At 38.8% G+C, this 13,116-nt stretch overlaps 3 protein-coding genes and 2 long non-coding RNA genes across 8 annotated transcripts in view; 3 read left to right on the top strand and 2 right to left on the bottom strand.

Moving 5' to 3' along the window:
- LOC147761792 (uncharacterized) overlaps positions 1–5,154 on the bottom strand; it is a 28,880-nt gene extending 23,726 nt beyond the window's left edge. The window contains exon 1 of the mRNA XM_087012649.1: positions 4,329–5,154. Coding sequence (XP_086868775.1) covers positions 4,329–4,433 — 105 coding nt within the window. The 5' untranslated portion in view covers positions 4,434–5,154. The remainder of the gene's footprint in view (positions 1–4,328) is intronic.
- Positions 1–13,116, top strand: part of LOC147761788 (uncharacterized) — a 256,913-nt gene that overhangs the window by 109,171 nt on the left and 134,626 nt on the right. The gene's annotated exons all lie outside the window — the stretch shown is intronic.
- On the top strand, positions 379–2,442 carry LOC112042427 (uncharacterized). Its single transcript, XR_002886526.2, has 3 exons — positions 379–694; positions 1,280–1,473; positions 1,973–2,442. It is a non-coding gene; the product is annotated as an uncharacterized LOC112042427 (long non-coding RNA).
- Positions 7,961–12,629, top strand: LOC106155157 (uncharacterized). Its single transcript, XM_013529838.2, has 6 exons — positions 7,961–8,304; positions 9,552–9,730; positions 9,920–10,060; positions 10,465–10,578; positions 10,841–10,994; positions 11,302–12,629. The coding sequence occupies exons 2-6, from the start codon at positions 9,557–9,559 to the stop codon at positions 12,150–12,152; spliced, it is 1,434 nt and encodes a 477-aa protein (XP_013385292.2). The 5' UTR covers positions 7,961–8,304; positions 9,552–9,556; the 3' UTR covers positions 12,153–12,629.
- The window catches only part of LOC106151139 (uncharacterized), a 26,491-nt gene continuing 25,801 nt past the window's right edge, over positions 12,427–13,116 (bottom strand). For all 3 annotated transcript variants that reach the window (XM_087012646.1, XM_087012648.1, XM_087012647.1), the window contains one exon: positions 12,427–13,086. In XM_087012646.1, the coding sequence (XP_086868772.1) occupies positions 12,917–13,086 (170 nt within the window). In that variant the 3' untranslated portion in view covers positions 12,427–12,916. The remainder of the gene's footprint in view (positions 13,087–13,116) is intronic.

Here is a 13,116-nt window from a genome sequence, read left to right as displayed (position 1 = left end):
AGTGATGCGAAGTGTTTTGGTAGGGTTTTTTATTTGGATGCAAGTCAGAAAGTCTGTTCGGATTTTTTTTTAGATATGCAGTTTTGCAAGATACGTAAGAAAATATTAGCTTTAGACAGTTTCAAACCCAGTGACATATACCTGTCTTATCAAGTCTTCTGAGACCTAACATTTGTGAAAAGACATTTATTGAATATCAAACAAAGCTGAACTAGAATTGTTGAAACACTGAACATGTCCTACCCAAAAAGAATCGAACTGCAGTGGCTAAGTGCCGTTTGCAATGTATAATTATAATCTAATACGTATATCTACAGGAATACTTTACATCAGAAAAAAACATCTTCCAGGGCCAGATTACGTCATAATAGGCCCCTGTGCTGCATGTATTATCATCACTTCTAAGCAAAAAGGGTTAGAAGTTACTCCATAAAGATTAACTGATATATGTTATGACATGACTTATGCTCCATTGTAAGTTACAAAACATGTTTTTTTATACATTTAAGTTGTCCTATTAACAGGTATATAACTTGTACTATTTAAAAGTTTGCAGTAACACTACCTGCTGTGGACTGTTAAAATAAGCTGTATACATAGGCTGAATTTTTCCTGCGGATAAAGTCCAGGATGAGATTCGCCGTTGCAATTTTTCTGTTTTTGCTTCTGACGACCCGTAATGCTGATTCGCAAAGTAAGTTGTTGAAATATTTTTAATACTCTGATGAAATCGGAACATTATCATGGTGCAGTGGCATCCAGTTTTCATCGTCTCTCAAGCGATGGTCACGATTTTTAAACCCGTTAGTCGGTGTTTAATAGTTATACTTACAGCGAGCTAGCTTGTTCTTCACATTTCTCCAGTGAGGGAAATGTTTCCTTTATTCAACATTCATATCCTTTTAACGATCTTAACTATCATTCGCATTTGTATGAAAAATTAATTAGCTAGGGAGAGGTACCAGTAGATAGAAAAATGCGCTGAGACACACTGTGTTGAAAATATGGAGAGCAGGGTGTGACGTCAGCTATCAAGAAGAATCTCAATCAAATACGTTATATTGGCCAGAGTACAAAGTTGAAAGGTGGTTAATGAAGAGAACAGAATCCGTCGAAACAGTTTCGGTTGTGAAGTTTAAAATTCACAGTGAAACCACGGTTATTTCTCTGATAAATCCATAAATAAACAAAAACATTTAGCATATTTGATTAATTCACCTAATTTATTATTATTATTTTTTTTCATTTTTATTTATTTTCACTTCTCTTGAAACGCTAGTGGCTCCGAAACCCGAGAAACCTGCAGACTCCGCTTCCGTAAGCATGTGCTGCTCGATGGGGAAGCGGTATATGGGCCCAGATTGCGGTCGGAGAGCTGCCAGGATTCCCGAACCCTGCAGAACCGACTTCCATCAGTGCTGCATGCAATACAGGGGGATTAACCTGCTTGGGGACGTGTACTTAAAATAATAGGTAAGCCAGGAATGTGAGAAGTTGGGGATTGAGGGTCGCTCCATTACGATTCTCACACTCTGTTATGATTTTTTAAGTTAAAGTAATTTTTAAATTTTTAAAAGAGCCATGCAAGGCATTAAAGATTTTAATTTGTCGATCCTGAGAGAGAAAAGAGGCTGGGCTCATCAAAAAAAATTAATGGCGGTTTCTCACCTTCCTTTATAAAATAATGCTCTCTTTATATGACGCCCTTTTCTGCTATTCCGCAACCCCCCCCCCCCCCCCCCCGCAAAAGAAAAAAAAAAAAAAAAGGCGTACTTACTGAACATCTGTAATCTATCTGTACCCTACGTAAAACTTTTTTATTTTACCTTTTATGCGGAATTCTTTTTTTAGCTTAGGCCTATTCAATCGTTTGAAATAAACTTATATTGTAAATTGCTCTGTTGTTAATTTTGAATGCTCATTTTTGCCATATTTGATATTACTGACGCGTCTTGAAATATACCGGTTTCAGGATGCGGTTTACATGACGACCAGGACATAGCACAAGACGACCCGTCACAGAAGTTATGAGTAACCCAGCGGTATGGATTTAAATACGTCAGGAAAGTTTTTAAAGTAAATTAGCTCTCAATGACAGACAAAAGCGATATCACAAAATGATGAAATGATTTGACAGCAGCTATTTGTGTAACCTTTACAGAAAAGTGAGACTTTTTGTTTGTGAGTAAAGCAAGAATAACATGCGACATTTTTGCAGTGTTAAGTAAATTACCTGTAAAGGCGGCGGAAGAAGAAAAAGAAAGTGATTCACTCTAACCGAGAGAAATTCAAATTCTGATCTTGGAAATGCGTTTAAATACACCTAGTTGAAGAGATAGAGACGGGAGTGACATTTGCTATCAAAAAGAATCTCAGTAAAATACGCTATATTGGTCAGTGTACGTAGTTGAAAACTGTTTAATAAAAAGAATAGAAAACGGTTTTGGTTAGTAATTTTTAACTGATAAACAAATAAATACAGAAAATAAATACGTTCAGTATTTTTAATTCGTTTATTTAATTTTTATTTTATCTCTATCTTCATTTTTATTTTTCATTTTAATTTATTCTTTATTACTAATAAAAGTATCATTTTTAAGAGAAATCTTGAAACAAAGTCGCTGCTTCTCCATAGCGTCTCAATATAAACTGCAAACGGTCTTCCCGTCCCCGCCACCGTTCATGAATATTCATTATTCGAAGAAAGGAAGAGCCCTTATTGTTTCCTAGCACTGTACCGGAGCACAGTATTTAAATGCATCGGGGCTTGATTTATGTCAACAAAGGTTACGTCAACTGATATGTTTATTTGTTAAAGCCATGGTAAACAGACTAGATTTGAGGACGGCATCTTCCAGGATGTGCACCGGCCGTAAGTCGGGTCAACATGGAGGAAGTGAGGAAATATCTATCCCCACTTCTCCCGAGTAGAATCCATTTATTTATTTACGTATTTCACTTTATTTATTCATTTCTTTTCTTTTCTTTCTTTCTTTCCTTCTTTATTAATTAATTTATTTTCTGAGAGGGGGTATTTTGCGGTGCAAATCAAATAAAATGAAATTACAAATACATAGAGGAAGATAAGTAGACAAATAAGTGTAACTATAACGCGAATTGAAATAAAAAGATAAAACAAGTCAGCACGCGTATATGGTGTGAAATATATAGGTATGAGGCTCTTGTTGATAGAAGTCCCGTTATAATTACGGCCCGGGAAATTAAGCTATCGGGACGTCTTGTTTGGTCGGGATTAGGAGTTAGCAAACTCTATAAGAATACAACAACTACAAATATCCTCTAAATACAGTATACAAGAGGAAGCACATACGTATATGTATCGAAATTGATTTCTGAATTTGGTAATGTTGAAGCCAATTAAGATGCTTGTACCACACCTTTAGCACAATTAAACTGAGGATGATTTTAATCTTAACCAGGAAGCCACAACTGAAGTGTCTAAATCCTTTTACAACAGAAAAGATCTTTTAAAACACTGATTGCAGTTTTTTGTAATATACAATGTACGTTTAGAGATTCAGGCAATGTGATGATACACATTAATCATCTGACCAACTTCTAACATTATTCGATCTAAAATAAATAAGCTTTGAAAATGCAATTTGAACATGAAATCACCACTATTATGAATATTCAAACGAATACATGTACGCAAAACAGACGTGTTTGAATGCACCGCAAGTAAAATGTTTGGTTTTTGTCTCGTTTTACTTGCTATAATTTTCATTGGGTGAGGAGTAACTGAAAAGTTTTTCTTCAAATCTACGGTGGTGGGTGGGGCACTGCATGTACGCTATTTTATTGGCTTCGGCCCAAGTCCGTCTCTTTTCTTAGCAAGAAGCACTGTAATTAAATCAACACCTTGTTTTGAAAGCGCACCTGACTCACGCGGACATAATAAAAAGACGAGTTCCGTCCACGGTAAAGCGAAGGGTTCGGCCTGCGGTCGCCTAGCGCTATATAACGTTCAAGTCACACATCCTAGTTATACTGCCGTCTTCAGAGTGCCTTCTTGATTCGAAATGGCCGCCATGAGACACATTGCTGTGGTTTGCCTGTGTTTGGTTCTGATGTTTAACCTTGCCAGTTCTCAAGGTACTGATTAGTAGATAACATAGTATTCGCCATTTACAGTCACATATCTATTTGTTATCAGGGTATGTTTTGCTTTTGTTTATGTAATATTATTTGTCGTTAAAATAATTTTGTATCTAACTGGACACGAGCGCAGTTGCAGGGGAAATACATACCTTGTCTTTGATGGTTGTTGGCAATTAGACAAAACTTAGCAAAGTGTTTAAACTTACGATTTCGTCTTCTTGGGGACGTTGAGTCTCCCTCGCATACATGGCATAGACCTCGGTCGCTGTGACAAGTATAGCTCTTATCCCGTGACTTAGTACAAGTAACATTTGTCCAATGTACTGACCTCGATACTCTCAGTAAACTCTAACGTGTACTAATCATAGGGACCCGGGCCAATGTTCCTGGGAATACTATTCCTGTCACAGTAGACCAGTTACAGACGATAAAACTTCATTTATGATAAATACTACTGGACGACTCACTCATTTGCACTGTGCTTGGTAGTTTTCTGTCTTCAAACTAACGTATGACAGAGAGAGAGAGAGAGAGAGAGAGAGAGAGAGAGAGAGGGGGGAGAGAGGTGAGGGAGGGAGAGAGAGAGAGAGACGCTGGAGAGAGAGAGAGAGAGAGTTGAGGGAGAGAGAGAAAAAGAGAGGGGGAGAAAGAGGTAAGGAAGAGGAGAGGTAGAGAGATAGAGATAGAGGTGTGTGTGTGTGTGTGTGTGTGTGTGAGAGAGAGAGAGAGAGAGAGAGATAAATTACAAAATTCACAATTCTCTTTCACATCAGATATCGGAGGCATGTGTTGTGTAATGGGAATGCGGAATCGGGGGCAAAACTGTCAAGGAAGAGCCCGGACCCTGAGCGAGCCTTGTAGAACCGGATTCCTGAATTGTTGCAAGGTAGGCAACAATCAGCTGACACACGCGGACGCTCAGTGAGGTGAGTCCCGAAATGCGGGGAGTCGTTTGTTAAAAAATAATTCGTTAAAAAAATATTCCAGAGATTTGCCGCTCCTTAACGAACCAACTAAACAATTTTTTCTGGCATTATTCCCTACCTAGCCTAGTGCTGCCCTCTACTGGATATTTTCGCATACTGTTACAAAATGATATGAAAGACTGGTATACTATTTTGTAACAGCTAGATAATACCTCTTATAGGCATGGGAGGCACTTCCTCTTCCTTAAATTATGAGGTAGAGTGCCGCCTCTATCTGCTCCCCCCCCCCGAAAAAAAAAATATATATATATATATAAAGATATGTTTAGAAGATATCAAACGGTGCGTGTTTCTTGCTTAATAAAAGTTGTACCTTTGTTTGAAGTGTTTGGTTTTCTTCATTTTGTTATATAATGAGGAATGACGGCAGCAGTTTGGGAGCTTTTTTACGTTTATTCACCGATTCTCTTTTTACACGATTTCAGAAGTATTTATACTCTAATTTCCATGCTCATGTTACAATACGCTATTCAATATTTTCTAATTTAGTAATTTAAATGAGACTTGTTTTTAATTTAAAATATTTTCCGAATTACTCATCTTGGATCTTATCCAACTCGAGTATGCATGAGTTCTACACGTATTAAAAACGAGCAAATCGATAGAAAAATTAGCCAATCAGATCCAACTATATCCGACTCTGAAATGTTCCATACTTTCTTACTTCGAGAACAATCTCTACCCTTACTGACACTTAAAGAAATTTACTTGCACTCAATAACTTCCTACACATTTTGATTCTGTTTTAATTGTTTTGTAATTATCAAAAGAGTATGTCATTTGCTTTACAACAATTTGTCCATACTTCTTTTGCAGAAAGACGTTTCCGTGATGATCTGGGCAAAAGACAACTGAGAACAGAGACTGCCACGCCACCAGCGATATGGATTTAGAAATGTAACCAAAGAAGAATTAAGGAAAACGTGATTCACAAACACCCCATTTCCATAGATTAGATCGACCTACTTTGGATTGACCTAACTCCCTGGGGGTTCGCGCTGAATAGCTGTCAGCCGGGCGGACACGAAAGTTATTTGCCCCTTACGGCTTGTAGTGGGCGGGGACGGACACTTAAGGGGGATTAGCTGACGGTAGTCTGGTGAGACTCCCCGCGGTGATAGATCGATCTAAAGTTGTGGGAATAGACCCTATAGACGCACATAGAGGTGACTATCAGGACAGGATTACGTGAAACTTAAACAACTCCCATTAGTACGCAGATAAACAGATACCCACGTGACTCATAACATAAATTAATCCAAGTAGTACTATTATGGGGCCATTTATTCATTGAAATTTTTCTGTCTATTTAAGGAGAAATAAACAGGACAAAACGCAATAAAAATAGTCTTGTTTTTTTATTATCGTGGTGTTTATTGTATACATGTACTTCACAAAGTGACCTGTATAAGTCAAGGATTAAGTCTTAGTATAATTAACATTTGCGAGAATAGAATTTTGCAAGTTGTTTCGTTAGGCTAGACTCGTTATCTTTATTGCTGCAGTCATCTTTAGTTTATATTATATGACTCAGCTCGCGAAAAGGACTCTAAAATGCCCCTCAAATAATGAAAATATCAAGTTCTCCACTTGTGAACCCACAATCACATTTTAATGTTCTTGGGGTTATTTTGTAGACCAACCATTAATGCTGCTCTTTAAGACATATTGGCCGATGTTAATACATGTATCTAGATTATAAATAACTGCGTTGTTTTTTGCCATTATGCAAGTGTCGGCTACGTGTTTAACTTGCGTGATTAAGTTATTCTTTCCGTGTAATAATTAAAACGGCACAATATATATCACCATAGAGTTATTGTTTTAATTTAGTATTATATAACCTTAAAAAGTTGTTCTGCACAGAGTGAAAGAGTAAATGAACAGCAGTCCCTAGAAAAACGCCAGGAATCCATGGTATTCACGTGTTCAATGGATATCATCTAATGCAAGGAACAAGCGCGTGTTTGCATTACTTTACTAACAGGTAACAGTGCACGCGAACTACCAGCTAGTGCGTTTGTGTATTTGTGTGTATGTGTGCGTGCGTGTGTGTACAGGGTGTGTGCGTGTGTTTATTTGTGTGTATGTGTGTGATTGCTTAAAAGGTTGAAACTGAAATTTGACACCTCGTCCATCTTTTTTATTTGAAAAAAAGACTGTATATTCGCCTCAACCCCCTTCACACGGCTCCGCCATCTTTTTGTTTTATTTTGTTTTCCGTCATCTTTTTTTTTTTTGGTAAAGTACAATGTGTTTATGTAGAAGAGCAGAAAATGTAAATAAAAGCCACATGTTTTTGCCCTCCGACGGCAAACTGCCACTAGGTGACGAATGGAAGCATGAGATCATTCTCTACATAAACAAAGCGTAGTTTCGCGTGCGCGTCATACTTAAAATGGGAAGCGTGCGGTAAAAAGAGGAAATAGGCGAACTAATAGCCGACCGCAAACCAAAGTAACATGCCTTCCAAGGTACTTTCTACTTTATAAATTGACAGGTGCTAAAATAATATTTGAGTTGGGTTTGATAGCGCAGACTTGAGGCCACGCTTTGCTAGGAATAAACAGTGAGTGAAAATAGACTGTGGAAGATTCAAATGCATTTACTTTTTTTCTCGTTCTTCTTCGCCCCATTCTCCATCTCTCTCTCTCTCTCTCTTTCTCTCTCTCTCTCTCTGCATCTCCCTCTCTTCCTCTCCCGTTCTTTCTCTCTCCATCTCTCTCTCCCTCTCTCTCGCTCCCCCCGTCTCTCGCTCTCCCTCCCTCCCTCTCTCTCTCTCTCTCTCTCTCTCTCATCACCCCTTCTTCCTCTTGCTCATATTCTGCCCCTTCCCATACTCTCTCTTCGACCTCTCCCATCTCTGTCTCAACTCTTCTCCCTTTTTCTCTCTAGCTCTTACTAAGCAAGGTGCAAGCAAAATGACACATAAAAATGAAAACCTTCATTGTTTTAATTCAACACACCGTTTTTGGTCTTCCGTAATTTTTTCTCTTATCATAAAGGTGGGGTAGGTTATTGATGAAATGCGCCAGGACAAACTCACAGCCATTAACATAGTTTTTGTTTTACTTCCTTGTATCGGACTAATGGAAGTTTATAAGCCCGCCACTTACTCAGCTTTTCTCATTGTGTCAAGGAGCTGGTAGGAAGAAAGAGTCGCTCATCCTCAAACTATTCGCTATAAGCAATACAGGTAAGAAAGCAATATCACTGATATCATATGTGTGAATTGATTAAATTATGATTTTATGATGATATGATAAGACAAATTTTCTTTTAAGATAGGATGGCCTGTGCGAGGTGTGTAATTGAATAGATTTGACCGATTTTACCGACAAGAGGGGGAGGGGGAGGGGGAGGTGGAGGAGAGGGGTAGGGGTTGAGGGACCATTTTTTTACCAGCGTCCAGCCCAGAGTGACCAGCGGTTTGTGGTGCCGCACCAGGGAGTGGGCGTTTTATTGTGAACTTTCTCTCTTTATAAACAGAGGTGCATCTTTAAAGCATTTTGAACCATTTAAAGAGAATCAGATTTACGTGTGGTAACGTGTTTCACCTCTGCTTTTAAAATGTTGTAAATGCAGTGCAAATAGTTTAGTTTGTCATAGGACAGAGTTTCATATTTGCAATTATAAACGTTTACAACTTTGCTAAAACTGTAGAATAATTTGCAAATCAAAATGAGAAAATACTCCATACAACTGTCACGTTCTTGCTACATGCATGCTTTGCACCTTTGAGGATTCATAAAAAATAAAAATTTTAGGTGAATTTTTACTGCTTATTCATTTTGGTAAAATTCTCACAAATCGCAAGTTTTAACATTTCTTAATAATCCATTTATAGGCTAAGGGCCTACTTTAAGTCACATGTTTGAAAAAGTTGCAAGGCTGAGAACTTCTGTTACGGTGAAAATTGAATTCTTGAAGTTTTGTAAACGGGTAGCCCAAATGGTTTTGGAAGTTAGTAGGAGGTGTAGGAGATGTGTTCATCAGTGATTCAGACTTTAATGGTAAGAATCACCTACATCTCGTGACAGCGGAGAGTCACACCAAACCGTGACTTTAGAAAAGCAATTTGTGCGAGGTGCAGAAAAATAGCGTGCTGCAGTGACTTAAATAGACCTACATTAAGATTTATAGCAGATAAAATACATTTGAATAAAAAAACACGATTATTCACCAAGTGTGATGTACAAAGATAACTAATAACTTTTCTCTTGCCTTGACGAACTTATGAAAATCACTGCCGGTGGATTAAAACACTCAAAGCTGTTTGCTGCACATTGCGTAAGAAGGCCAAGCAGATTTATTCAAAACAAGCCATACGGTATACGGCGCAAATATTTTACGGGAGTATTTTCGTGTCTAATCACGTCATAAATTGTACATATCGTAATACCAATCTTTCTAAGATTCAGCTTTTTGTTATTATGGTCTTAGGCGTTATGACATACAACACAGAAGGCGAGGGTGGTGGCGGCAAGAACAACGGCGGGAAGAGCAGAGGACGTAAATACGTAATAGCAGGCGTGGTTTTACTGTTCCTGGCGACCTTAGCGACATCTGTGGCTTTTTTGGTTATTTTCCTGTCAGGTGAAAGCACCGAAGATGTATTGAAGGTAAATAAAAGGAACGTAACATTGCAATATAAAATATAATAGACAAGGAAAATGCACGTACTGTGATTTTAACAGTGTATTTTTTTTTTTGAGAAAATGACTTTCAGAATATATTGAGATGTAGGTAAAATGTAAATGGTCGCGATTTAAGCATTATTGTCACTGAAAAAATACCAATTTTACTTTCAGCTTCGAGCTGCCCTTTTCAATAGGCAGAACGATGTATTTAGTGTGGAAGTGGGGCTGGACCGCCAGAGGGCGCTGGAAGCAGTTCATTATATTCCACATGACCAAAAGACGGAAACCTTTGTTGTCTACGATTATAAAGCAGTAGGTGGTGTCTTTCGTAGCAATTCCGAAAATTATCTCTTCTTCTTGTAATTTTAACCAACATTAATATTATAATATACCTTTCTACAATACAACATTAAACATTAAGAAGATATTTAGGTGTTTTCAAGGGTACGTGTACATCAGGAAAGCAGTAGACATTTCACCCATAGAATGTTTGGTACAGAAACGAGAAAATACCTTCGTTTTGTCTCAATTCGCGTGTTATGCGTTTTTTGGGTTTTAAATTTAAATTAGATTTATTAATTTGATTAATTAAAATTTTAAGAGGGAGAAGGTATACCTCCAGAGCTGAACGTAACAAAGCACGTGCTAGCTGTGTATCCCCATTCCCAGATCCGCAATAGATTCTCTAATTATTTCTTAATTATTTCAAAATCTAGAGAAAAGTCGTCCTCAGACTGATGGACGACATGACCTGCTACATCCGGGACATGCAGCCCTCCATGACAGAAGAGGAAATAGATGGCGTGCAGAAAAGTTATGAAACAGAGAAGGTAAAGGCAGTTTATAGGCGGTAAAACATATATGTTACTTTATATCTAACTTGTTTTACATGCAATTTTTGTGTTATTAATTTTGTAAGTCATTTTGATACTTTTTGCATTCCATTCATTCAATCATGTAATTTTATTTATCTATTATCGTAGAATTACTTGAAAGTCAAAACTGTTTTTGAGAAAAAGATAGGAAAAATCATTGATAGAGTTAATGTGTGTTTGATGACTTCTAAGAGCCCGTTTATATACACCTTTCCAGAACACAGCACTGAGGATTGGTAAAGTGGAGAACCAGTACTACCAGGCGCTGAATGTTCCGGTCGACACATCCGTGCTGAGCGAGGCCATTTTGGAATTTTGCTCTGGTCTCAAGTTGCAATACCTACAGCTGATGTCGAAGGATGATAACCCGAGTGAGTGACTTGATATAATGAAATTATTTTAGAAAATTTGAATTTTGACATTTTTGGTACCCTTCTCCATCTTTCCACGTCCACAAGCTAAAGTGCGGTTTTTGAAAATTTATAGATTAACATCTCCAGTCATGAAACGATTTAGTCTCAAACAACTTTGTTAAGTTTAAAGATAGAGCAAAATTATTCGACTTGCTTTACGGCAGATGTCAATTAGCCTGACATTAGCCGTGACACTACTGTTTCTCTGCTTCTGCTTCTGACCCACAAGTTTTTCTATTTTAATATTTTTTCTGCCCAATTTCAGCATCAACTCACCACAACAGCAGACGTAAAAGAGGTATCTTTGACGACTTCATGGCTTACGCCAACCAGAGATTTGCAGGCATTCGTGCTGCGCTGGGTGCCTTCCAAAATACCCAACCAAAAGGTTCTGACGTCGGAGTCCTGTCGGTAGGTGGCGCTTTACCAGACGTTTTACCAGACAAGACAATTCCAGTAGCCGGTACATTTTCAGGGACGGATGAAAGCGGTACCTCCGGTGGTTTTGGGCTGTTCGACGCGTTCAGGAGACACGTGAAGAAAACTCTGAAAAATGTACGCGGTCGTATGGCGTCAAGACGGAGACAGAAAGCGAATGGCGGTGGAGACGTTGGGGTTCTAGGTGGTACTTTACCACAAGGATCTGGTAGAGCCAAACAAGGAGAAACAGACGTAGGAAGTTTTGGTGGTGTTTTACCCGACGGTCCCGTGTTACTGGGAGGCCATGACGACCCTGTGCCAGGTCTCCCTGACCCGTATGCCCCTGATGGCGGAAAATCCGATGCTGGAGTGCTTAACGTTGACGCACCTAAGGAGGGTACAGATGTCAGTGCTTTCGGTGGTGTCCCTGACAGGCGTCCAGTAAACCCTCTTCCAAAGATCCCCAAATCCGACCCACTTCCACGCAAGACACCCGGCTCCTCCAGAAACTCTCCCCGTAGAGGCTCGTGTACCCCGAAGGTGCAGTGCACGTTTCAAGAACTCGGGTGTACGGTCCGCCGAGAGAGATACTGTCCCAACCCGTCCTGGGCTGACGCCTCCGAGTGCGATGACTGGCAGTACACGGACGTGAAAGCGTGCGCTAATGTTAGGAGATGCCAGACCAGTTGCATTTGAACACGTGGTATGAAGGACACAGAAATATGAGGAGATGCAATTCCAGTCCAGAGCTCAATTTTAAGGACACAAATATCATTAAATGGACACACAGATATCATCATCAAATGGAGGGAGATCAATCCACAGAAAGTCTCACTTGTGGAAACTTTCGTAAGCAATTAACATGAAGCTAACAAACGTTTGTAATTACAGAAAGTCCACAGATGAGCTTTATTTACTCATTATCTCTCTAGAACTTTCACAAACTGAGAGTCAAACAAAACCAAGAATATATCATAAGAGACGGATTTATATTTTCTTTACGTGTTATGGATAAATCCTACATTATAAGAGATCATTAGATCCCCAAAGTCAGTAAGTGCCTTAAACAAGCCACATATAGACTTTGTATTTTCGAAACACTTTTAGACATTTACAAATACTTAACATTAAACTTAAATCTAAAAAAGGAAATAAATCAAAACTCGAAATGTTTTTCGTCAAACATTTACTACAACATTATTACGTTCAAATCTTTGTGTGTGTGTGTGTGTGTGTGTGTGTGTGTGTATGCGTGTGTGTGTGTGTGCCAAAGGTAGAGCTCAAATACCCGTTTAATAACGATAGGAAACCAGAGAAGAGGTGTAGTCGTATGATGTCTTGACTCATTGGCAATAACTTGAGCATCGTTAGACTACAAGAAAATCTGATGTAACTGACAGTAAATTGACTCACATTAAACTAACTTAGAGTTCAACAGTCCTCTGCTGATTAAGGCATTTCTAAAGGCGGTAATCTTCTAAAACTGGAATTTTAACGCATATTTTCCCGGTAAAACAGGAACCCTTGGTGGTGACAGGACAGCAGCGATGGTTTCGGTCACAATGGGCGTCCTCCATGCACACAAGGACCTCCTCGGCGTCAGTGGGAGCCGGAACGTTAGCCGGACAAGCTACAGCAAGGAAACAAATTAGAAACACTT

The sequence above is a fragment of the Lingula anatina genome, chromosome 5 (assembly GCF_051362555.1).
Source record: "Lingula anatina isolate TDL-2025a chromosome 5, LinAna3.0, whole genome shotgun sequence".
Lineage (NCBI taxonomy): Eukaryota > Metazoa > Brachiopoda > Lingulata > Lingulida > Lingulidae > Lingula > Lingula anatina.
This window is presented reverse-complemented; position numbering and strand designations above follow the sequence as displayed.

Coding starts and splice junctions, on each gene's coding strand:
- LOC106155157 (XM_013529838.2), top strand. CDS start 9,557: ATGACATACAACACAGAAGGCGAGGGTGGTGGCGGCAAGAACAACGGC. Junction 10,061..10,464: donor TTGTCTACGATTATAAAGCA/GTAGGTGGTGTC, acceptor TTCAAAATCTAG/AGAAAAGTCGTCCTCAGACT. Junction 10,995..11,301: donor GTCGAAGGATGATAACCCGA/GTGAGTGACTTG, acceptor GCCCAATTTCAG/CATCAACTCACCACAACAGC.